This window comes from Papio anubis, chromosome 4 (genome assembly GCF_008728515.1).
Source record: "Papio anubis isolate 15944 chromosome 4, Panubis1.0, whole genome shotgun sequence".
NCBI lineage: Eukaryota > Metazoa > Chordata > Mammalia > Primates > Cercopithecidae > Papio > Papio anubis.
Genome location: NC_044979.1, coordinates 114,769,594 through 114,796,353, shown reverse-complemented (window position 1 = coordinate 114,796,353; position 26,760 = coordinate 114,769,594). Strand labels below are relative to the sequence as shown.

At 46.7% G+C, this 26,760-nt stretch overlaps 1 protein-coding gene across 11 annotated transcripts in view; it reads right to left on the bottom strand.

Annotated features, from left to right (window-relative positions):
- Positions 1 to 26,760, bottom strand: part of CCM2 (CCM2 scaffold protein) — a 74,376-nt gene that overhangs the window by 32,780 nt on the left and 14,836 nt on the right. For 3 of the 11 annotated variants that reach the window (XM_003896018.3, XM_003896020.3, XM_017956729.2), the window contains exon 2: positions 3,250 to 3,423. The exons of 2 other annotated variants lie outside the window; for them this stretch is intronic. In XM_003896018.3, coding sequence (XP_003896067.1) covers positions 3,250 to 3,423 — 174 coding nt within the window. Of the gene's footprint in view, positions 1 to 3,249; positions 3,424 to 14,155; positions 15,082 to 26,760 lie in introns of those variants that run through there. 6 more of the 11 variants (XM_003896017.5, XM_009202993.4, XM_021935801.2 and 3 more) reach the window with 5 other exon arrangements.

Here is a 26,760-nt window from a genome sequence, read left to right as displayed (position 1 = left end):
GAGGGCTCCTTCCTCGTTACTGCTGGGTATGATAAGAGTTCTGGTTCCCCATGTGGCTTCCACTGATTCTTCCCACTGGTTGGGAGGAAAAGGAGGGCCTCATTACTGCCCCACCCAATGTGGTCTCCACTAACACTCCAGAACCACACAAGGTTCCTTAGGCGTTTGTTACTGCCCAACAAGGATAAAAGTCCATGGTCCCTCCCTATTCAACTTTCTCTGGAGGAATAAGTGGCTCTCACTTAGCCTTTGCTAGCAGGCACAGAGGTAGGACCACAGTTCTTTCTGTCATGTTTGGTTGGCACTGAGCAGTTGTCTAAATATTTTCTGTCTTGTGCTAGGCTGCCCCTTTCCTGGTCCTTTGGTGAGAAGGAGCTGACTTTTGCAGGGGGTTCTGTCTGTACCTGTTGGTGTTTCCGGGTTGCCAGCTTCTTCAGCTCATAGTCTGGGCTACATGAGGCAAAAAGACAACCTGAAGAAATCACTACTGGGTCGTTTTCTGGGTCCTGGGTGGTCTGCCTTCTCTCTACCTTTCAGAGTGTTCTTATGTTACTGCATCTAGTGTCCAAGAATTTTAGATTTTAGGTGCACTTAACTAGAAGAATAGGGAAAAGAATGTCTACTTCATCTTCCCAGAAACAGGAGTCTCCAACCTTTAAGTTTTCATTTTTAATGATTTATTATCAATTCCTCCACACCTCCATTTGCTTCGTTTTCTATGTACTATTCTATTTCTTCAACAACTTCTCAATACGTTATTCTACCCAAACATATAGTCTATACTTACTTATCCCAGAGCTTCTGTGGCCTGTTTCTTATTTTCCTAGGACTTTGCTTTCCTGTTATCCTGGGAATTATCTTTGTTCCTTTCCCTGGCAGACCCCTTGGGCTATGAATCCATGTTTTCCTCTTCTTGGTTTGCCCTTGTGTTTTGTTTGATTTTGTTTCTGAAGACTGTGTCTCATGCCGTTGCCCAGGCTGGAGTACAGTGGTGCCATCTTGGCTCACTGCAACCTCTGCCTCCCGGGTTCAAGCGATTCTCGTACCTCAGCCTCCCAAGTAGCTGGAATTACAGGCATGTGCCACCACACCCGGCTAATTTTTCTGGCATTTTAAATAGAGACAGGGTTTCGCCATGTTGGCCAGGCTGGTCTCAAACTCCTGGCCTCATCTGATCTGCCCCACCCTTGGCCTCCCAAAGTGCTGGGATTACAAGCGTGAGCCACCTCGCCCAGCCTCCCCTTATATTTTGATGCAGCACATCCTCTGGTAACTTCTAAGAACCAGCTTCTGTGAGTTGAGGTTTTACAGACCTGTCTAGTCATCATGACAGGATCCTTTCAATGGGGGGAGTCATGTCCATCAGTCAATTCTTCAAAATATTCTTCCTTTACTGTCTTAATAACTTCTTCTCACTCTTCCCTTCATTCTTTATTCCTGGGAGTCAGATGTTGGACTTCCTGAATTGATCATCTAATTTCATTTCTCTGTCTCATCTTTTGTTTATTAACCTTCTTTGTCTTTTGAATATTCTTTCTGGGACCTTTTTTTACTTTTATCTTTCAACACCTCTATTGGATTTTTAAAAGATACATAAATAACCTAGTTGTTTTGCTTTTTTTTTTTTTTTTTGACACAGAGTCTTACTCTTTCACCCAAGCTGGAATGCAGTGGTATGATCTTGGCTCACTGCAACCTCCGCCTCCCAGGTTCAAGTGATTCTCCTGCCTCAGCCTCCCAAGTACCTGGTATTACAGGTGCCTGCCACCACACCCAACTAATTTTTGTATTTTTAGTAGACATGGGATTTCTCCATGTTGGCCAGGCTGGTCTCGAACTCCTGACCTCAAGTGATCCGCACACCTCGGCCTCCTAAAGTGCTGGGATTACAGGCGTGAGCCACCGCACCCGGCCTAATTAACACAGTTTTAATTCCAGAAGCTCTTCCTCTCACCTTTTATTTATTTAAAAGTAGAATCCTGTTGTCACTGTCAACAATATTTCCTCTTATCTTTCTGAAAATATTATATACTTTTAAATTTCTTCCCCTATTTTCTGCATTGTTGCTGTTTATTCATGTTTATTTTGTGTATTTGTCTTGAGTTCTGCCTTGAGGTTGAAAGTTGTCCTCAAATGTGTACTTATACTCAGCTGCCTATGTTTGAAATGAGGCTCCAAAAAGCTGACAGACACCGGATGCCTGGCGGGAGTCCTGACTGTTGGAGTTTATTCAGGCTGGTTGGGTGGGTAACCCCAAGGGCCAGTATGGGCTGCTCAACTTCTCCAGTGAGCACCCTTCCAAGAATTCCTTTGTTGGAAAGGCCTGGGTTGAAGGCATTCTAGAAGCTTGAAAGAAAAAGGAGTTGGGAATTCTCTCCATTCCACATACAGGCTTTGACTTGACTTCCTTATCTTCTGTGTTGGTCTCTCCCCACCTGCCCCTGTATCAGGTTTCTGTATGTCCAAAGCCCCATCTTCCAGTGGGTGGGGGTGAGTTAATCATCTGGCTGGGCCAGGTGAGAGTGGAAATCCCTCCCATGGACATCTGCACTGCCCCATGCCCCTCCTGAGCCCCCTGGACTCCGTATCCTCTGCAGGAACTCGGGTCTGGCTGCGTTAGCTCTAACTCAGTTATCTCACCCTCAGCAGTTTTCTTCTTCCATGTTTATGGACCACCTCATCCACTGTTGTCTCCTTTCCTATTCCCTCTGACCTCATGGCTTTATACCTTTTTATTCATTTACTTTCATTTTAGGGGAGGGATTAAAAATCAACTTATGCACATCACATGGTTTATGCACAGTATTTTGGCCTCAGGCCAAATGAGACCCAATGATGAGTCTCAAACACATGCTCTGAATTCTAGGCAGTGACTGTTAGACCTGCAAGGTCATGGCCTTGACCAGGTAACTCTTTTCAACTGCAAACTCCAGGAGATGTGAGTTTTCTCCCAGCTCTTGAACCCTCTTTATGGTGGAGCAGCACATACTACCCACACAGCCAAGCCTTCAAGAGAAAGAAGGTGGCATTGCTACTACAGAAAAAAACAAACTGGGGTCAGCAGACAGAATCTGGGTTTTCAGTTATCCAATTATTAAATTTATCACCATGGACAAGACAATGGGTAGGATAATCAACTACTAAGGTGTTTGTGTGGCTGTGTCTTATAAACTCAAGAGTGTCTGGTGGATACAAGCATGACCGTCACTGTCGTTTGGCAGGCATATCCTGTGGCCCATGACGACTTACCTTTACCTCCTTCTCAATATAGTCGCTCAGCAGTCTGTCTGGCTCGACGCGCTCAGGCAATGACAACACCACAGTGTGCAGAGGGCGCCTCTCTGTCACCTTCTCATGGGCTTTCTTATCTCTACTCTTTTCACCTTTTAGGAATACTCGTTTAAATGGCGAGACAATTCCAGGCTGCAGGCAGAAATGGCAATGATTGGAGTTCATTATTTACAAATGCTTTGTGTTGTACCTATGGTTAACAAACAGAAGTAGCCAAAACTACTACCATGGTCCCCATGCAACAGGCATCAGGGATCACTGACTGCCAGACTGGTGAGAAAGGTACCAACAGCACACAAGCCTGAGGGACCCCAGCCAACACGCAGGCCGGCAGGGTGCGGCTGGGCTGCCATGCAGCCTCTGGCGTGGAGGGGCCCTGTTCTTCACCTGTTCGTACAACACACAGAAGGCAGGTAACCTTATCTGGCAAGACAATGACAGAAGGGGGAGATTCCCCACAGAAGATAAAACATAACATCATTCCAACTCTTTCCAGTTCAGCTGGACCCTTCATCTCTGAGAACTCCGGGAAGGCAGGTGGAAGGTGTGGTCAGTGCTGGCATCAACAAGTTAAGCATCTCAACAGCCAAGGCTGAGCACATTCTACAGAAGCACATTTCTTAATGGCTTAATGGGGCACATGTTTTTAATCCAATTCCTTCCCCAATGGGGACTTCATGACTCCAAGTGGGGACACTGAGCGTGATGAGCTCCAATGCAGATCAACAAGGGAGAAACCAGGCCGGGCACGGTGGCTCATGCCTGTAATCCCAGCACTTTGGGAGGCTGAGGGAGGCACATCACTTAAGGTCAGGAGTTCGAGACCAGCCTGGCCAACATGATGAAACCCTGTCTCTACTAAAAATACAAAAATTAGCCAGGTGTGGTGGCACATGTCTGTAATCCCAGCTTCTCGGATGGCTGAGACAGAAGAACTGCTTGAACCCGGGAGGCGAAGGTTGCAGTGAGCCGAGATGCCACTGCACTCCAGCCTGGGCAACAGAGCAAGATACTGTCTCAAAAAAAAAAAAAAAAAAAAGTTGCGGGGGAGAAGCTCTGATCAGCAGCTGGCCAGCCCCTAACTTTGATGACCTCACACCCTATCCAGCATCTCAAGAGGGTTCTGAAGGCTAATCCTGCAATCAAAGTCACCTTAAACCGTGAGAATGAGTGAGAGAGCAAGAGAGGATTACAGCAAGCCTCACCTGCACAACCCAGGAAAAGACCTATCACTTCCTTCACAGTAACTCCGTAAGAAAGCTTTTCATCACCACCTTTGACAATGGTGCCGGGTTGGGGGGCTGGGGGGTGAAGCAAACCCAAATCGTGCTGAAAGATCATGCTACAATCCCCATCTACAGTCACCCAAAGGAACATAAACCTGAGAAAACGAGACACTGATGTGCAGCCGCAGCAAGGAAATATCACACAGGCCTGCAAAAACCAGAGCCGTGACTAAGAGTGAGAACTTATTCCCCACTGTCTTCTCCATAACTCTCAACAGAGGAAATGCAGGAAGAGATGACAACACTCCTTCTGCTGGTGCCTGCCAGGATGGGGTGACCCAATGCACAGATGGCAGCCAAAACCCCCACAGTATTCCCAGCTCAGACCCCCCTTATCACCAAACACAGAAACAAACAAAACATATATACAATAAATCACCAAACTTTCATTAAAAGTTCTCATTTCTGTCTCTCTCCAGCATATGGGAAATTCACCCATATGCCAAATCCAATATAAAATGGTATAGCAGAACCTGTGGTCCTATAAGGACACCTCCTCAAAACCAGTTTCACAGATGGACAATCACAGCCAAGGACTACACTGTTCAGTAACCACTCCTGACAAAGGCAGAAATCAGTCAACCAGTGGCTCCCAGCAGGCCCTGCAGCTGCCTTCCTAACGAGGTTGGGGTTGGACCCTGCCCTGTATGAGCCCCTCCCCACCACCATCACACTCAGCTCTCCAGAATTAGGGGAAAAAAATAAACAAGCAAAGGCCACCCCAAAGAAAACAAATCCTCAAAAAGCAAAACCCAACATTTTTCCTGACCCTGCTGCCTCCTGACAGCCAAGGCTGAGCTTTCTGTTCCTCAGCTTCCTCCTTACCCTTCTTTATTTCACCCTTTCAGAGCTAGGTTTTTATTGCATTCACCCACTAAAACAGATATGGAATCAGGAGGCTCTTTCAACAAAAACAAAAACAAAAAACACAACAAAGTCTTGCTTCCAGAGAAGTGCACTAATGCTGCCACCACACCTCTGTCACTCTGTCCCCTGTGTTTCCTGCATCTCATGTACCCTTTGCCAGCTCTCTTTCTTCTGCCAGTAAATACAGATATTCTTCAGGTCTTAGGCATGACCTCTGCTCCGGCATGCGTTGGGCTGCACCACTTACTAAGCAAACTCTCAACAGGCTAACAATCCTTAGAGAAGTGCCACAGGCAATCAATACAATAATCTACATAAAGGCTCTGAGCACATGTCTGATATGTTGTGAACAAACAAAATATACAGCAGTTAATTTTATGACTGTATTTACCTTAAGTTAAAATTCATCTCTTCTTCCATTGCTGTCTATATATATATATAATCAGACTGTCTCCTATACATCATGACCACAGACTAGATAATAAAGTTGGAGCAGTATCCCAGCCTAAGCTCTATATTCATGCCCCCAACAGGGGACACACCTGTGACCCAGGCTTAAAGCCCTGTAATCTGCTAAAATGCTTCCTCCCTCACTTGGGCTGACTGGACCCAGCCCTGCATCTGCCTTCTTCACCTGGAATAGCTCCCCTCGCCTGACCTGGAATAGTCTTCCCTTGACCCAGAGTGGTTCCCCATTGACCCGGAATAGTCCCCCATCTACCTGAACTAGTCCTCTCATAGACCCAGAGTAGTCCCCCGTTGATCAGGAGAAGTCTCCCCTTTGACCTGGAATAGGCCCCCTCCCAGGTCCCATTCTCTGCTGTTCAGCACAACCTGTGGTGGGGGAAGAGTATGGAGTAAGGATGACTAAAGGTCCTCAGAGTTGGTAACAGTTGGAGCCAGATGATATATACAGTAGCTTCGTTTACTTTTCTTTGTATATATTTTTAATATTTGAATTTTTAAATATTTTTTGAAAAGGATGAATATTTTCTGCTTCCTGCTAATTACACTTAAACTGAGGCAAAATACAAAAGCATAAAAAATTAAGATCGCCAATATCCTTACAAGATGATCCTCTCTAAGATGAACCACAGAGGTGACAGAAAGTGCTCCCAGGCTGGGTGCAGTGGCTCACGCCTATAATCCCAGCACTTTTGGGAGGCCAAGGTGGGTGGACTGTTGAGCTTAGGGGTTCGAGACCAGCCCGGGCAACCTGGTGGGACCCCATCTCTATAAAAACTACAAAAATTAGCCAGCTATGGTGGTTCATGCATGTAGTGCCAGCTACTTGGGAGGCTGAGGCAGGAGGTTGCTTGAGCCCAGTAGGTCAAGGCTGCAGTGAGTTGTGATCATGCCACTGCACTCCAGCCTGGGCAACAGAGTGAGACCTTGTCTCAAGAAAAATAAAAACTTTTTAAAAAGTGCTTCCAGAAGCTGGGTGCGGTGGCTCACACCTGTAATCCCAGCACTTTGGGAGGGTGAGGAGGCAGATCACTTGAGGTCAGGAGTTCGAGACCAGCCTGGCCAAGATGGTGAAACTCCATTTCTACTAAAAATACCAAAAATTAGTTGTGGTGGCAGGCGCCTGTAATCCCAGCTACTCCGGAGGCTGAGACAGGAGAATCGCTTGAACCAGAGAAGCGGAGGTTGCAGTGAGCCGAGATTGTGCCACTGCACTCCAGCCTGGGCAACGAGAGTGAAACTCCATCTCAAAAATAAAAAGAAAAGGCCAAGCATGGTGGCTCACGCCTACAATCCCAGCACTTTGGGAGGCCAAGGCTGGCAGATCACCTGAGGTCAGGAGTTTGAGACCAGCCTGGCCAAGATGGTGAAACGCCATCTCTACTTAAAATACCAAAAATTAGGTGGGCGTAGTGGCAGGTAACTGTAATCCCAGCTACTCAAGAGGCTAAGACAGAAGAATCCCTTGAATCCGGGAGGCAGAGGTTGCAGTGAGCTGAGATTGCACCATTGTACTCCAGCCTGGGCAACAAGAGCCAAACTCCGTTTCAAAAAAAAAAAAAAAAGAAAAGAAAAGAAAAAAGAAAAAGTGTTTCTAGGAGAGCTTGCTGGGACTGGCCTGGGCTCAGAAAGCATATGGCCTTGTGCTGCCCAGGCCCTGGCTCTATGACAGCAGTGAAGACAGGATGTCCCTGAGGCACCTTCAGGCTTCATTCTCCTTAATCCCTGACAAGCTTTGAGCCCCAGGACAAGTTTGGGTATGACAGGTAGTTTGCAGTGTGGGGTTCTCATGGGAGAATGGTGGGAAATGGTCACCTATGATTTGTCAGCCAAGAAATCATGGTAAACTGTAAGTTAAAAATGGCCCTTAAAATTTAGTGGTGCAATTTTAGCCATGCGAAAAATCATGTTTCTCTAGCCTCACTAAAAGCACACCAGGCTTTGCTTGCCTGTGATTTCCTCTCTGCTGGCATCCCCAGGTGACCAGATGGCACATGAATTACTTTTCAAATGTGTATGCTTGACCACTCACTTATTCTCCCAGGCCCTACGATGTGCAAGACCCTGGCCTGGAGGTTATGGAAATACAGAGGCATGTGGCCCATGAGCCCAGCTTTTCAGAAGCTTGCATCTCCACAGACATGGATAATCTCACATCAGCCACAGGAAAATGGCTGTCCCTAAACCATTTCTGCCTGCTAGCCCCCAAAGCTCATTCCTAAATGATAACTAGCTGTGTCATGGACAGTGACTGAGCTCTGAATCTGACAGTGCGGGCAAGCAGTCTGGCTCCATTTGTTGGCTCTTCTCAAAGCTGTCTGTTAGCCAAACTAGTTACTAACCTACCTATGGGAGCAACAGGAAACCAACTCTGAGACAGGAGATTTGCCAAGATCAACCTCTAACCAAGAAGCCCACACCAAATCAACAGGTCCCACAAACCTCATGCAACCTACACTGTTATTTTAATGTTGATGTACAGGTCATAAAATTATAGTCTCCACACAGAATTATAGTCTGCACTGGGAAGGACCCTGGGGCACCCCCGTCCCACAATCCCACCCCTAAAAAGAGATCCTCTGCAGTTAGGAAGTGAAAAACAGTAGGAACTCTTGCAGGGCAAGGAAACCAGGACGGCCCTCTGTAGATGCCTCTTATTGCCCAAGCATCAGTTCTTCCCTAGATTGAGCCCAGCTCTGTCCTCCTCTGGCATTTGCTCTTTTTTTTTTTTTTTTTTTTTGAGACAGAGTTTTGCTCTTGTCACCCAGGCTGGATGGAGTGCAGTGGCATGATCTTGGCTCACTGCAACTTCCGCCTCCCTGGTTCAAGCAATTCTCCTGCCTCAGCCTCCGGAGTAGCTGGGATTACAGGCACCCGCCACCATGCCTGGCTAATTTTCATGTCTGGCTAATTTTTGTATTTTTAGTAGAGACGGGGTTTCACCATGTTGGCCAGGCCGGTCTCAAAACTCCCGACCTCAGGTGATCCACCCGCCTCAGCCTCCCAAAGTGCTGGGATTACAGGCATGAGCCATTGTGCCTGGCTGCCCTTGGCTCTTACCCAGCAGCCAGCATAGAGCTTGCACAGACTGGACAGCAACAAATGCTGGTAATGACTCTTGATGGAACACTTGGACCAGGCTAGGCATCCGGGGAGGCCCTTTGGTTAGAGGTGACACAGCCCCTGCCCTCAACGATGTCACAGTCAAGCAGAAGTAGTAAGACCAGAGTAAAGTAACTGAAATTAAATCCACAGTAAAAACAGCCAATCAATGCTGAAGACACATAGGATGCTCCAAAGGTACACTTAGGGCTCAGCCACTCTGTTCTTAAAGCTGCTGTTCTGAGCAGCAGAGACAAGGAGAGGTAATGAGCAGGAGATACAGCCATCTGACTGCTCACAGGCTAGCAGAGGAGGGTGACCCCGGAACACCAAAGATAGGGCAGACCAAGGTGCTTCAGAGGAACCTGGCCCTTCTACCTGGGCCTCCAAATCACGAACAGTTTAACAAGCAGATTCTAAGGACTACTTGGAGGCAGGCATCACTCTGGCCCTAGTCCTTAGTCTTCAACAGCAGCTACCACAAGTTTCTTTTTTTAATGTCTCAAATAATTTTAATTGATGGGTAAGCCTTCCTAGAAAGCGGGATATTAACACTATTAAGTAAAGAAATGCATCCTTGCACATCTGCTGCAGCCTCCCTCTGCCACTCCTACCCATTCAGCACAGAATGCAGGGTAGGTGCTGTTCCCACTGAGGATGATAGGGCTTTTCAGAGGTAGTGTTTGCTCAGCTCTCAGCTGCAGGGGGTGGTAGGAGGGACAGCCGGTGCTGGGGGAGAGCTCTCCGAACAAGAAGCCACCTTAGATTTTTGGAAAAGAAGTTGCTTTTGAATACAAAATTTAAGCTGATGGCTGGGCGCAGTGGTTCAGGCCTGTAATCCCAACACTTTGGGAGGCCAAGACGGGAGGATCACTAGTCAGGAGTTTGAGACCAGCCTGGGCAACAGGGTGAGACTTCATCTTTAAAAAAAAATACAAAAATTAGAATACAAAAATTAGCAGGACGTGGTGGCACACACCTGTAGTCACAGTTACTCAGGAGGCTAAAGTGGGAGGATCACTTGAGCCTGGAAGATCACTTGAGCTGTGATCGCACCACTGCACTCTAGCCTGGGTGACAGAGCCAGACCATCTCAAAACAAATAATAATTATTAATTAAAAAGAAAAAAGCTGAGCATGGTGGCATACGTCTGTAGTCCTAGCTACCTGAAAGACTGGCGTGAGAGAATCGCTTGAACCCAGGAGCTCACGGCTGCAGTGGGCTATGACTGCCCACTGCACTCCAGCCTAAGTGACTGAGCAAGGCCCTCTTTTTTTTTTTTTTTTTTTTTTTTTACATGGAGTCTCACTATACAGCCCAGGCTGGAGTATAGTGGCGCGTGATCTTGGCTCAGTGCAACCTCCACCTCCCAGGCTCAAGCGATTCTCCCGCCTCAGTCTCCCGAGTATCTGGGATTACAGGTGCACACCACCACACCTGGCTAATTTTTGTATTTTTATAGAGATAGGGTTTCACCATGTTGGCCAGGCTGGTCTCAAACTCCTGACCTCAAGTGATCTACCCATCTCGGCCTTCCAAAGTGCTGGGATTACACGTGTAAGTCACTGTACCTCGGCAAGGCCCTGTCTCTTTTAAAACTAAAAAAAGAAGGAAAATAAATATAAAGGAAAGTTCTAGTTAAAAAATAATTGAGGCCAGGCGCAGTGACTCACGCCTGTAATCACAGCACTTTGGGAGGCTGAGGCGGGTGGGTCACCTGAGGTCAGAAGTTTGAGACCACCCTGGTCAACATGGTGAAACTCTGTCTCCACTAAAAATACAAAAATTAGCTAGGCATGGTGGCGCACACCTGTAGTCCCAGCTACTCGGGAGGCTGAGGCAGGAGAATTGCTTGAACCTGGGAGGTGGCAGTTGCAGTAAGCCAAGATCACGCCACTGCACTCCAGCCTGGGTGACAGAGCAAGGCTCCGTCTCAAGAAAAAGCAAAATAAAATAAATTGAGGGCAGGCACAGTGGCTCACACCTGTAATTCCAACACTTTGGGAGGCCAAGGCAAGAGGATCACTTGAGGCCAGGAGTTCAAGACCAGCCTGGACAACATAGCAAGAACTGTCTCTAAAAAATACTAAAAATTAGCCTGTAGTTCCAGGTACGCAGGAGGCTGAGATGGGAGGATCACTTGAGTTTGGGAGGTTCAGGCTGCAGTGAGTTGTGATCACACCACTGCACTCAGCCTAGGCAACAGAGTGAGATCCTGTCTGGAAAGAAGGAGGGAAATAATTAAATGGTTTAGAATATTTTTAATGTACAGAATCAGGATTCCAGTAAATCATCATGGGTTCTTTAACTCACTAGAATGTACTATAGATATACTATAGAATTTAAAAGGTGGGATTAGCCCAGGCAACCATTCTTCCATTCAACATGTATTTTATTGAGTACGCCTGTTCATCACCACCAAATGATCTCATCACCTTTGAACCTCAGAGACCAAAGGACCAGTTCAGTCCCCAGAAGGAAACCAGGCTAAGTGCTATTTCTCTTCCATGAGTGGAGTCCCAGCACCAAGGTGAGGTGTGGGGTCTATCCCAGCCTAAGTCTCTCCTGAAGAAACTGAGGTTGTGAGGGTTGAAGGGACCTGCCAGAATCCACAGCACGGAGCCAGGAGGAGGGAACACAGGGCTCTGAGTCACCATGCAGCGCTGTGCAAAGACATCGATACGGAATATATGCCACCTCAGATAACTGTACAGAACTTTCTAAACTCACTCTGGAAGATCCCTAGATCCTTACAAATTCTTGCAAAGTTTATGTCTTAAGCTTAAAACAACTCTTAAAGTTGGAAACCTAAAATGTACTTCTAAGTTAAAAAACTAAAACTAAATCTGGCCTACTAGGGCTTAGCTTGTGAGAATGCCCTCCTCACACAAAGCCAAGGCTCAGGCTCTGGGCAAGGCTGGCCCTCAGGTGCCAATGGCGGGTCTTGAGTTTTGTTAGATCTGAGGCTCAACATTATCAGCTCACTTGGGTGAACAGGATCTGGAGTAACTGGGTCTACCCAATAAATTCTCAGAAACTAACTTATAAGTCAGGGCACCTGTTTATTAATTTACAAGGAGAAATGAATCCACTAAAAGAACCAGCAAACACAGACTCATGAAACAGTGGCCTCTACTTGGGGACCAAAGTAAATTTTATGACTATACCTTCTAGCTGTGTTCTCCATGCAAAACACTGAGCTCAGTATTACTCTGGAGAAAGTGCTAAGAAGTCTATGAAGGAAGAGAGGGAAGAACACTTAGTCACACTGAGCAGTACCCAGCATGTCTCTGCTACAGGGTTCAGGCATTTTCATTTATGCAAATTATTTAATCCTTATGACTAAACCACAAGGTGGGTTTTACCTAATAAAACAAAACTCCCTCTGAACAAAGATGTTTAAAATATTATAAAAAGGCCTAGGTATCCTTAAGGCCAACATTCAGCACATCTCATGAGTATTCACATGCGCCAGACACTGGAGCTGTAGGAGCCACCGTCCCTGCCCCCAGGGAACCCCTAGTCTAAAGAGGGAGACAGACAAACTGCAACTGCACAGCCACATGAGGGCCCAGCAGGAATGAGGGAAAATGACTGGAAGAGGCACCAAACTCAGTGCCCGGGTCTGAAAAGACAGTGGAACCTGGAGCGATGATTCTGTCCAGCTGGACAGTGAGAGGCTATAGTCCCAGAGTGACATCTGCCATCCCTCAGAAATCACACTGCCTAAGGTGCACATCAGAGGCACTACAACAAATCCCCTCCTACAAGCTCCATGACAAAGAACTCCTCTGTGGACACTCACATTGCAGCCCTGCCTATCTGAATTTCAACAAACTTCCAGCACTCCCTGCAGTGCCAGTTGACAGATTAGCTTTTTTTTTTAAGGGGCTTACCAATGGAAAAAGGACCTTTCCTCAGTGCTAGAGAGGCCTAAATGATGAGTATGACACAGTCGGTGTGCACCCGCATCTCAGGACACAGCTAATTTTTTGAGATGCAGGCCACTCTGTTGCCTAGGCTGGAGTGCAGTGTGCAATCTCGGCTGACTGCAACCTCCACCTCCCGGGTTCAAGTGATTCTCCTGCCTCAGCCTCCTGAGTAGCTGGGATTACAGGCGCTGTGTGCCACCACACCTGGTAATTCTTTTTTTTTTTTTTGAGATGGAGTCTTGCTCACGCCCAGGCTGGGGTGCAGTGGCCGACCAGCTCACTGCAAGCTCCGCCTCCCAGGTTTATGCCATTCTCCTGCCTAGTCTCGAGTAGCTGTGGACTTGCGCCCACCACCTCGCCCAGCTAGTTTTTTGTATTTTTTTAGTAGAGACGGGGTTTCACTGTGTTAGCTAGATAGTCTCGACATCTCCTGACTGATCCGTCTGTCTCTCGGCCTCCCAGTGCTGGGATTACAGGCTTGAGCCACCGCGCCCGGCCAAATTCTTTGTATTTTTAGTAGAGACGGGGTTTCACCATGTTAGCCAGGATGGTCTTCCTGATCCCCTGACCTCCTGATCCGCCCACCTCGACCTCCCAAAGTGCTGGGATTACAGGCGTAAGCCACTGCATCCGGCCGACAGAGCGAATTTCAAGGGGAACCATAGCTCTGCCCACTACTGCCTGTTTGCTTCAGTGAGAAAAACACAGGCACCTTAGTGCCCACAGGAGGCCACACTGGGGGTGGCCAGGATCCACGCTGGTGGGGTCTTAAGCAGCACCCCACTCATGTTGCAGGTTTCGTGGATGGAATTCCAGTTTTGGGTGCTCTCTTGCTTGACCATCTCCCTGTATAATTTTTCAACCAAGCTCTTGGGTCCCAACTGACCACAAATCCATAGGAAAATTACTTCTCCCTGGAAGATGTAAATCCTGTGGCTTCTTCCTTGAGTCAAGATGGATGAATGCAACAACCTATACACCCCACCTGGAAGAGACGGCGCTTCTCCTCCATACACGCCCCTTGCCACAGGGTCTCAGATCAGGAAGCCAACAAATGAACCCTCCACCCCATCCTCCCAAAGCAGGGGTCATGGAGACCGGGCCACCCTAGCTCACAATGGGCAAGCCCTGGGAAGCAGCCATGAAAGCCACCCACAAGGGACTCACACCATCATTCTAAACGGCGCTTTCCACACTGGACTTGCACCTACCTCATTCTCCATGGAATACCCCGTGTGAAATTCTGTTTGAGGAATTTCTTTGGAGAGATTCTGGTTCCTCCTCCTCTGCCGACAGCTACTATGCATTCTCTATTCACTTCTGAATTTGTTGAAAAATATGGCCAGATGTTAGCCCTCCCTCTGAAAAAAACATGACTGAACAGGAAGACCAGAAACCACAGCTTCCTTCTGCAAAGCCACTGAAGCTGTTTACGATGTTTTAAAAGTTTAAAAAGCAGGCAGCACCCAGAAACTGTTGGCAAAATCCAAACAGTCTGCATGTACAAAAAGACACAAAGTAAATCAGCTCATTTTCCCTACTCCCCACAGCACGCGAACCCCACAGGCAGCCTCCCTGCATTTCCAGCAGAAACTCTGCAGTCAACGGAAGGACATTAATTTGAAAGTCCACCATTCTGCACATTCGAATGCCAAAGCTAAACAAGCAGACAGAAAGCACTGTGAGGGGCTACTCTTTCCTGGAGACAACAGGCCGTGCTGCTGGTGAAGACCCACGGTACCCGCCTCATATGAAGGGTGGAAACACGCGACAAGGCTGTTCCAGCCACCCTGTTTGCAGTGCTTGCTCAAAGGCAGCAAGATCTTCACAGAGATAACTCCATTCCCAGATGGGGCTTGGGCAGGGTACACTGGGCTCTACAGGTCCTCAGCCTACAGGTGCCTCTACCTGCCTCCAGGACTCATGAGTTTGAGTCAGCAGCACTTTGAAACTAAACAGGGCGCCTCTGGGCAACCTCACTTCTTTAAGGCAAATTTCCTAATCTAGAAAAGAAGAAGTTGGATCTGTTGCTGGTGAAGGCTCTTAGAACTCTGAAAATTCCAGAATGGTTTGCCAATAGGGAAGGCTACTTAATTAAATATTCTGGTTGGCCGGGTGCGGTGGCTCATGTCTGCTATAATCCCAGCACTTTAGGAGGCCGAGGCAGGTGAATCACCTGAGGTAAGAAGTTCAAGACCAGCCTGGCCAACACGGTGAAACCCCGTTTCTACTAAAAATAGAAAAACTAGCTGGGCGTGGTGGTGGGCGCCTGTTATCCCAGCTACTTGGGAGGCTGAGGCAGGAGAATCACTTGAACCTGGGAGGTAGAGGTTGCAGTGAGCCAAGAAAGCGCCATTGTACTCTAGCCTGGGTGACAGAGTGAGACTCCATCTCAAAAAAAAAAAAAATTCTGGTTAGAGTGACTATATTCACAGATCAATAAATAAACATAACAATTACAATTTTTTAAATATTAGGTTGAACCAAATCAAAGTGTTGATTTTCAACAGTGTTCTGGCTATAAAAATGGTACTTTCGCATGATTCTATTTCATTAACCTGTAACAAATAAAGTTTAATATTTCTTGATTCTGAAAAGATTGTTTCAGAATAATAATTTAGTGCTTCAATTATTATTCCATATACCACAGATGTAGAAACTGTCATAAAGTTGGAAAAGCAGCATTAGAACTAGATTCGAATCAATATCCAGTATTAACTGGACTGTCACTTTCTGTCTTTAAAAACCAGAGTAGAGTCACAATTTCAGACTGCTCCTTTCTAAAAGTTGCCTATACAGGGCAGAACCAGCTGACCCTGACCTTCAGGCAGGCTCAAAGGGAAAAAGCAAACCAGGAGTGAGATACAGAAAGAGGTGCCACTCAGCTGAGCAGCCTCACCTCTATTTTGGCTACTGCAAAGGGGAAGGGTTCCAGGGAAACAAACATGACTAAAAAGAAAACCCACATGCTCTGAACACTAGTCAACCCCAACCTTTCCTCACACTGTGATCCCCATGGCCAGCATGATAGAGAAAAGCCAAAGAGCAAAGGGGAAGAGACAGGCACAGGAACCTACATTCTAGCTAGTATACTTAGAGACACTTGAGAAGAATTGCATCCATAAAATAAGACTAGACAGCCATGAAAAAGAAAAAACGGCCGGGCGTGGTGGTTCACACCTGTAATCCCAGCACTTTGGAAGGCTGAGGTGGGCAGATCACCTGAGGTCGGGAGTTCAAGACCAGCCTGACCAACATGGAGAAATCCCGTCTCTACTAAAAACACAAAATTAGCCGGGCATGATGGCACATGCCTGTAATCCTAGCTATTCGGGAGGCTGAAGCATGAGAATCACCTGAACCCAGAAGGTGGAGGCTGAGGTGAGCCAAGATCGTGCCACTGCACTCCAGTGTGGGCAACAAGAGTGAAACTCCGTCTCAAAAAAAAAAGAAAAAGAGAGAACAGAGAACAAGAAAGATATCTTAGAAATTTCAAATATGACTGCCAAAATAAAAAATTCATAGAATAATAACAAGGACATAGCTGAGAGCCCAAAGAATTACACGAAGGAGAACTGTGGGGTTGGCCAATGCCTGCCTGCTGCTGATGGCCACAGCTGCAAATGTTTTACAGATGAACATTTGCCACCAATTCGATAAAGGTAATCACCAACTTTGAACCCTGATTAAGCAAAATGTTAGCCCCCAAAAAGAATTCCATTCTCAGTAGTAGAACCACATTACAAAAAATTGTACTCAATTATTATGCCTTGAATTTCATCAATAAAAAATTTATGAAAATGTGCTTTCTCTCTTATATAAGTACCTACTTAATGGCCTCAATTTTGCCCCTTGGCTCACACAGCCTAAAATATTTATTATCTGGTCCTTTACATGAAGTTTCACAAACTTCTGTCCAGAACAAAGCTTAAAAGGCAAAAGTTTAATGCAGAAAAATTAGCGCCATTATAGCTTGAAATCCATCAAGTCTAACAGTTTCTTTTTTTTTTTTTTGAGACGGAGTCTCGCTTTCTCTGTCAGCCTCTGTGGCTGAGTGCAGGCCGGATCTCAGCTCACTGCAGCTCTGCCTCCCGGTTTATGTCGCCATCTCCTGCCTCGCTTCCCGAAGAAGCAACATCATGGTGCCCGCCCCACCTCGGGCCTGTTAGTTTTTTTTTTTTTTGTATTTTTTAGTGGAGACGGGGTTTCACCATGTTAGCCAGGATGGTCTCGATCTCCTGACCTCGTGATCCGCCCGTCTCGGCCTCCCAGTGCTGGGATTACAGGCTTGAGCCACCGCGCCCGGCCCAAGTCTAACAGTTTCTTAAGAGGAGAATAAAAGCGGGCAGAATCAAAGAGGGACACAAATATCAGAAGACAACAATGATGAACTCAATTTTATGGACAGAAAAAGCACAGTAACAAGTAGGCTGAATGAAGAGACAAATCCTAAACACTTAGACTCATCTTCATAAAACTGCAGAATTTCAAGAGAATCTTAAAAGTTTCCAATAAGAAAATGCAAAAAAAAAAAAAAAAAGTATCTTTAAAAGCAGTAAGACTCAGATCAGCATCAGATGTATCACGATAAATGGGAATATGGTAATCCCTTTAAAATTCTGTGGGGAAATTAATTTAAATCTGGAAGTTAATTTAAAACCAAACTGTCAGTCAAGGTGCAAAATTGTTATTTTCACACCTGCAGTGCCTTGGGATCTTTACACCCTAAAAACCCCCTTTTGAAAAACATACTAGAGGATATACTCCCAGCAAAAGGAGGATGATCCAAGAGAGGAAAAGATGTGGACTCCAAGAAATGGTGGAACCAACCCAGGAAGCAGAGAAAAGAAATCCCAGGGTGACAATGACAGTGTTCAGCAAGCAAACAAAGGAAAATCTAGAAGATTCCATTATGTAAACCAAGAGCCTAGAAGTTCTTGATGATAAAAACATGTTTCTTGGGCCTTGACTAAGGGCTGGCCTCGACATGCAGAGATGAAACTCCACAAAGCCTATAGGTAATCATTTAATGTTTGACTGACTGCTGAATGGTGATGCCAGAAGTTATCATCAGCTGAAGAGGCTTTGTTGAACATTATAATCAGCTGAAGAGACTTTGCTGAACTGGCTACTCAGCAGAAATCCAAAAAGTCCACACTTTAGGTGTAAGGAAAACACCCAGAACTAAATTCAAAACTGATACAGAGGCTGGGCACGGTGGTTCATGCCTATAATCCCAGCACTTTGGGAGGCCGAGGCGGGAGGATCACCTGAGATCGGGAGTTCGAGACCAACCTGACCAGCATGGAGAAACCCCGACTCTACTAAAAATACAAAATTAGCCAGGCATGGTGGCACATGCCTGTCATCCCAGCTACTAGGGAGGCTAAGGCAGAAGAATCGCTTGAACCTGGGAGGCAGAGGTTGCGATGAGCCGAGATTGCGCCATTGCACTCCAGCCTGGGCAACAAGAGCGAAACTCCTCATCTCAAAAAAAAACAAAAAAACAAAAAAACAAAAAACTGATACACAGCTATCAAAATAATGACTAAATAAAGATGCACAGAACAACAACAAAAAAAGATGTCCCAGTAATCTCACTGCCTGCCGTAATAAAACTGAACCTCATTCATAACAAGGCATTCTCTAGAAAAAAGCTGAGTAAACTCTACCACACAGGCAAGCCTCGTTTTTGTAAATAAATTGGGGGGTTTTTTTGGTGTTTTTTTTGTTGTTGTTAGTTTTGTCTTTTGAGACGGAGTCTCGCTCTCTCGCCCAGGCTGGAGTGCAGTGGCACAATCTCGGCTCACTGCAACCTCCACCTCCCAGGTTTAAGCCATACTCCTGCCTCAGGCTTCCAAGTAACTGGGATTACAGATGCGCGCCACCATACCTGGCTAATTTTTGTATTTTTAGTACAGACGGGGTTTCGCCATGTTGGCCAGGCTGGTCTCGAACTCCTGACCTCAGGTGATCCACCCACCTCGGCCTCCCAAAGTGCTGGGATTACAGGCGTGAGCCACCTCGCTCAGCCGTAAATAAAGTTTTATTAGAACATTTAAAAAAAGTTGTTTGGGCAGGGCATGGTTCTCACCTATAAGTGGGAGCTAAACTATGGGTACACAAAGGCATACAGAGTGATATAATGGACACTGGAGACTTACAAAGCGAGAAAGTGGGAGGGAGGTGAGGGATGAAAAATTACCTACTGGGTACAATGTACACTCTTTGGGTGATGGGTACACTAAAAGCCCAGACTTGCAGGGCACAGTGGCCCATGTCTGTGATCCCAGCACTGTCGGAGGCCGAGGCGGGTGGATCACTTGAGCTCCGGAGTTCAAGACCAACCTGGCCAACATGGTGAAACCCCGTCTCTACTAAAAATACAAAAATTAGCCAGGCGTGGTAGTGGGCACCTATAATCCCAGCTACTCGAGAGGCTGAGGCGGGAGAATCACTTGAGGCCAGGAGGCAGAGGTTGCAGTGAGCCGAGATTGCGCCACTGCACAAGAAAAGCAATTTACCGGAAACTCTAAAGAAAAGGCCGGGCACGGTGGCTCACGCCTGTAATCCCAGCACTTTGGGAGGGTGAGGCGGGCAGATCACGAGGTCAGGAGATCGAGACCATCCTGGCTAACACGGTGAAACCCCGTCTCTACTAAAAATACAAAAAATTAGCCAGGCGCAGTGGTGGGCACCTGTAGTCCCAGCTACTCGTGAGGCTGAGGCAGGAGAATGGTGTGAACCCGGGAGGCAAGAGTTGCAGAGAGCCGAGATTATGCCACTGCACTCCAGCCTGGGCGACAGAGTGAGACTCCATCTCAAAAAAAAAGAAAAAAGAAAAGAAAGGCCGGGCGCGGTGGCTTACACCTGTAATCCCAGCACTTTGGGAGGCTGAGGTGGGCGGATCACGAGGTCAGGAGATTGAGACCATCCTGGCTAACACGGTGAAACCCTGTCTCTACTAAAAATACAAAAAAATTAGCCGGGCGTTGTGGCAGGCGCCTGTAGTCCCAGCTACTCGGGAGGCTGAGGCAGGAGAATGGCGAGAACCTGGGAGGCAGAGCTTGCAGTGAGCCGAGATTGCACCACTGCACTCCAGCCTGGGCAACAGAGCCAGACTCCGTCTCAAAAAAAAGAAAAAAGACTGTATTATTACTGCAAACACAGAAAAGCATACACAAACAGGAAAGCAACGTGAAAGACTCTAATAATAGTTGTTTCTAGTGGGTGTGATTTTTTTCATATAATATATTTCGCTATTTTCTTCTGAGATATAAGTGTATTTTTTAGTAAGAAAACTAACAAGTTCATTTTGGAAAATACTCAAAATTTTTAGCAAATACCACTTTCACTGAATAAAAACTGTTCTCTTGAGAGGTGGGTAAAGAAAAAAAGAATAACCTTGGTTCTACTATAGAGAACAATTTGTTAACATCTACTAAAATTACAAATGCACATTTGCTTTCCCAGCAATTGCATTTTCGGGAATTAATCCTACAGATGCATTACATACATGACAGGTTAGATTAATTGTTTCATTATTTGTTAAGCAAAATGACAACCTAAAAGTCCATAGGAGGGCTGCTGTTTAAATATAGTAGCCCACAGATAAAAATGCCATTCCACCCTAAAGAAGAATAAAGAAACTATATATCTATAATGAAAGAGCTCCAAAACACACTGTCAAGAAAAAATAAACCCAAAGAAGTTCTTATTCCCTTAAGAGAGAAGTAGACTGTATCAAAATAACTCTCTCACAGACTGAGATTACGAACTCTAGATAAAATGTGAAAAACAATCTTCTAAAGACACTGGAGACGAACAAGAAATAAAAAAGAAGCTTGGAATTTATATGACCCTTGAAAGAAGGGAACATCACTGGGCAAGATGCACTTTTATATTGCTCTACTCCTGAGAGTGCGCCCCAGTCTGAGACGAGTGGAGCAGAGAAAAAAAAGCTGCAATTTTATTGGCCTGACAGGTTAAAGGAGGATTTAAGACTGCTAAAGAAGCTGGAAATTGAGAAGGAAATATAGGAAAGGAGGAATCCACTAAAAAAGGAACCCAAAGTCTGAGTATAAGGTCCCCTCAAATCTTTGGCTGAACCCTGAACTGTGTAAGTGGGGGTGAGACTCCCACAAGCCCAGAAAGGACACAATAGCGTGAAGGTTGAAGGAGCTGAGTTGATGGCTGGGCGCAGGGGCTCATGACTGTAATCCCAGCACTTTGGGCGGCCAAAGCAGGAAGATCACTTGAGGTCAGGAGTTTGAAACCAGCCTGGGCAACATAGTGAGACCCCATTTCTACAAAAATAAAAATTAGCCAGATAGTGCATGCCTGTAGTCCTAGCTACTCGGGAGGCTAAGATGGGAGAATTGCTTAAGCCCAGAAGTTTAAGGTCACAGTTAACTACAATCACACCACTGCACTCCAACCTGGGTGACACAGCAAGATCCGTCTCAAAAAAAAAAAGCTGAGATTTTAGCTCTCCCTAGCTGCAGGGTAGATAAGAGTTTGGAATCCAAGTCCTGCCAAGTTAGAGGGGCTTAATAAGCACCTTAAACACTTGAGGCTATCCATTTGAAACCCCACAAGGGCCACATCTTAGGAGTAAAAAGTACATTCTAGGACTAAGAGGTTTACCCTAAGAGTAAGGACAAAGATAAAAACTGATCTACCAAAACAAAGTATAACACCCAGCCAGGTGCGGTGGCTCATTCCTGTAATCCCAGCACTTTCGGAGGCAGAGGCAGGAGGATGGCTTGAGGCCAGGAGTTCAAGACCAGCCTGGGCAACATACTGAGAATCCATCTATATTTAAAAATTTTTTTTCATTAGCCGGACACAGTGGTGCATGCCTATAGTCCTGGCTACTCAGGAGGATGAGGTAGGAGAATCACTTGAACCCAGGAAGCAGAGGTTGCAAGGTTGCATTGAGCCAAGATCACGCCACAGCACTCCAGCCTGGGTGACAGAGTGAGACTATCTCAAAAAAAAAAAAAAAAAAAAAAAGGCCAGGCGCAGTGGCTCATGACTGTAATTCCACCACTTTGGGAGGCTGAGGCAGGCAGATAATCTGAGGTCAGGAGTTCGAGACCAGCCTGGTCAACATGGCGAAACCACATTTCTATTAAAAATATAAAACTAGGCCGGGCGCGGTGGCTCAAGCCTGTAATCCCAGCACTTTGGGAGGCCGAGACGGGCGGATCACGAGGTCAGGAGATCGAGACCATCCTGGCTAACACAGTGAAACCCCGTCTCAGCCACCAGTCGGCTGCAGTGGCGGCCTGTAGTCCCAGCTACCTCGGGAGGCTGAGGCAGGAGAATGGCTGCGAACCCGAGGCGGAGCTGCAGTGAGCCGACAAGGCCACTGCACTTCCGCAGCGCCTAAGCGACAGAGCGCAGACTCAGCCAAAATAAATAAATAAAAAATAAAATAAAAAATAAAAATAAACTTGCCTGGTACGGCATGATGCCTGCAATCCCAGCTACTGGGAGGCTGGATGCAGGAGAATCCTCACTTGAATCTGGGAGGTGAGGTTGCAGTGAGCCGAGATTGCATTACTGCATCTCCAGCCTGGCGACAGAGCGTAAGACTCATACCCCAAAAAAAAAAAAAAAAAAAAAAAGATATTCTGGCGATCGCCAAATAAGGCCAGGCGCTGCGGCTCACCACTCCCAGCACTTTGGGAGGCCGACGGGCGGATCACGAGGTAATGAGATCGAGACCATCCTGGCTAACGCGGAAACTCATTCTTACTAAAAATACAAAACTAGGCCATGAGGTGGCGGGAAGCCTGTAGTCCCAGCTACCGGGAGGCTGAGGCAGTGGAGACCTGGCGTGAACTGAGGCGCGGAGCTGCAGTGAGCTGAGATCCAGCCACTGCACTCCAGCCTGGGCGACAGAGGGAGACTCCGTCTCAAAAAAAAAAAGACTGTCAAATAAAATAAAAGACATTCAATACAACAAAAATGACAGGTAACTTCTCAAGAGAAACAATGGATGCCAGAAGATAATGAGTCTTCATCTTTAAAATGCTAAAAGAAGCTAGCAATGGTGGCTCACACCTTAGGAGGCTCAGGCAGGTGGATCACTGGAGGTCAGGAGTTGAAGACCAGCCCCACCAACATGGTGAAACCCCATCTCTGCTAAAAATACAAAAAAAAATTAGCTTGGCGTGGTGGTATGTGCCTATAATGACAGCCTCCCAGGAGGCTGAGGCAGAAGAATCACTTGAACCCAGGAGGTGGAGGTTGCAGTGAGCCAAGATCGCACCACTACACTCCAGCCTGGGTGACAAAGCCAGATTCCGTCTCACAAATAAATAAATAAGGCCGGGCGCAGTGGCTCACGCCTGTAATCCCAGCACTTTGGGAGGCCAAGGCAGGTGGATCACAAGGTCAGGAGTACAAGACCAGCCTGGCCAAGATGGTGAAACTCTGTCTCTACTAAAAATACAAAAAAAATAGCTGGGCGTGGCGGCAGGTGCCTGTAATCCCAGCTACTCAGAGGCTGAGGCAGAGAATTGCTTGAACCCAGGAGGCAGATGTTACAGTGAGCTGAGATCGTGCCACTGCACTCCAGCTGGGGCACAGAGCAAGACTGCGTCTTAAATAAATAAATAAATAAATAATGCTGAAAGAAAACAGTCAACCTAGAATTCTAATCCTGTAAAACAGAGGTCCCCAACCCCAGGCCACAGACTGGTCTAGGTCCATGGCCTGTTAGGAACCAGGCTGCACACAGCAGGAGGTGAGCCGAGGGCCTGCGAACGTTACCAGCTGAGCCCCGCCTCCTGTGAGATCAGAGGCTGCATTAGATTTTCATAGGAGCACAAACCCTGAACTGTGTCTTGGAGGGATCTAGGTTACGCGCTCCATGATCCGAGATGGAACTGTTTCATCCCAAAACCTTTTCCTCACTTCAGTCTATGGAAAAATTGTCTTCCACGAAACCGGTCCCTGCTGCCAAAAAGGTTGGGGACTGCTGATGTAAAACTATCCTTCAAAAATGAAGATGAAATGAAGATATTTTCAGATAATAAAAGGTGAAACAATGTGTCAGACCTTCACCATGAAAAATTCTAAGCAAGGTCTTCAGGCTAAGATCTAAAAGTAAAATCCTAAGCATCCCAACTGACTGAACAAAGCCTGTTTTGGTCCCAGCCATGACAAGACAGCTTGGGACACACCTCGTTATATTCCCTCCCTGTTGTAGTTCAGGCACAAGTGACCAGCATTAATGTTAAAATAGAGACCACAAAACTGACAGAATGGACTCTGTGGCAATAAAATACCAAATTATATGTGTTCATGAAGATCATGGGGGAAAAAAGATACCAAATTACAAACAAGACCTACGACCATACCAGGTAAGGATTCAGCCATACAGTCTTACTCTTCAAGATGAACTCTGTTCTAACTGCCACAGGGTTTTTCTTTTTCTCTAGCAGCCAAACAAGCACTGTCCTGGATAAGCAATAGGAAAACAACTGCAGCTCACCACCAGATGCCAACTGACCTCCTGGTCCACAAGCCAAAACTATAGCTGTGACTGGATAAGAGACTGACTTCAGTAACTCTCTCCTGACAAGAAGACCACCAGTCATAGACTGGTTTACAGAGGCTGTGCACGTGAGTGCCCTGTCTCCTTGCTTCACCTTTTGAGGTATGGTGCCTGAATATAATGCTGTCTCCACCTCAAAGTGAACATGGAATGCAAATAACATGCCTGTCTGGAAAAATAACTGTCAGATACTACGCTTAGTACCTGGGTGATGAAATAATCTATACACCAAATCCTCATGACAAAAGTTTACCTATATAACAAACCCGCACATGTACCCCTGAACCTAAAAGTTCGTTGAAAAATGTACGTTTGGGCCAGATGCAGTGGCTCACGCCTGTAATCCCAGCACTTTGGGAGGCCGAGGCAGGTGGATCATGAGGTCAGGAGATCGAGACCATCCTGGCTAACACGGTGAAACCCCGTTTCTACTAAAAATATCAAAAAAATTAGCCAGGCAAGGTGGCTCACACCTGTAATTCTAGCTTTGGGAGGCCAAGGCAGTCAGATCACTTGAGGCCAGGAGTTAGAGATCAGCCTGGTCAACATGGTGAAACTCCATCTCTACCAAAAATACAAAAATTAGCCAGGCGTGGTGGTGGGCGCCTATAATCCCAGCTACTCGGGAGGTTGAGGCAGGAGAATCACTTGAACCTGGCAGGGAGAGGTTGCAGTGAGTCAAGATCGCGCCACTGCACTCCAGCCTGGGTGACAGAGCAAGACTCCATCTCAAAAAAAAAAGAAAAAAAATAAAGATGTATGTTTGGGCCAGGCACAGTGGTTCATGCCTGCAATCCCAGCACTTTGGGAGGCTGAGGCAGGTGGATGACCTGAGGTCGAGTTCGAAACCAGCCTGACCAATATGATGAAACCCCGTCTCCACTAAAAATACAAAAATTAGCCAGACCTGGTGGTATGCGCCAATAATCCCAGCTACTCAGGAGGCTGAGATAGGAGAATTGCTTGAACCTGGGAGGCGGAGGTTGCAGTGAGCCAAGATCGCGTCATTGCACTCCAGCCTGGTGTGACAAGAGTGAAACTCCTTCTCAAATAAAACAAAATAAATTGCATGTCTGTTCACTACACATGCATCAGAACCCCCTCCATGAATATTCATAACTCCTCCTATAACCTGCTGAATATATATACTTGGTCAAACCGTTCAGCACAAATTCCTGTTTCTTTTTTTTTTTTTTTTTGAGACGGAGTCTCGCTCTGTAGCGCAGGCTGGAGTGCAGTGGCCGGATCTCAGCTCACTGCAAGCTCCGCCTCCCGGGTTTACTCCATTCTCCTGCCTCAGCCTCCCGAGTAGCTGGGACTACAGGCGCCCGCCACCTCACCCGGCTAGTTTTTTATGTATTTTTTTTAGTAGAGACGGGGTTTCACCGTGTTCGCCAGGATGGTCTCGATCTCCTGACCTTGTGATCCGCCTGTCTCGGCCTCCCAAAGTGCTGGGATTACAGGCTTGAGCCACCGCGCCCGGCCACAAATTCCTGTTTCAACCTCCTCCTCTGAAGTGCCTACCTTTCAGGCTCTGCCAAAGGCTATGCTTCCCAGCCTGTCAGATGGCCAGCCTACAGGTTGTAACTCTTTGTAAGAAATAAAGTATCCTTTCCAAATATGTACATCTCTTGAATTTTAAGTTGACAAGGCCAAAGGTAAATTATTCCAGATACAGTGGCTCACGCCTGTAATTCCAGCACTTTGGGAGGCTGAGATGAGCAGATCATCTGAGGTCAGGAGTTCACGACCAGCCTGGTCAACATGGCGAAACCCCATCTCTACCAAAAATTCAGAATTAGCCAGGCATGGTGGCGCATGCCTGTAATTCCAGCTACTGGGGGGGCTGAGGCAGGAGAATGGCTTAAACCCAGGAGGCAGAGGCTGCAGTGAGCCAAGATGGCGCCATCGTACTCCAGCCTGGGTGACAGAGCAAGACTCCATCTCAAAAAATAAAAAATGGTTAAGACTGGCCAGGAGTTGTAGCTCAGCCCTGTAATTACAGCACTTTGGGAGGCCAAGGTGAAAGGACAGCTTGAGCCCAGGAGTTCAAGACTAGCGTGGGTAACATGGCCAAAATAAAAAGGTTAAGACAGTAAATTTTATTACGTGTTTGCTTTTTTACTGTAATTAAAAATTAAAATAGGCGGGGCGCGGAGGCTCATGCCTGTAATCCCGGCACTTTGGGAGGCTGAGGTGGGCAGATCACAAGGTCAGGAGTTCGAGACCAGCCTGGCCAACATGGTG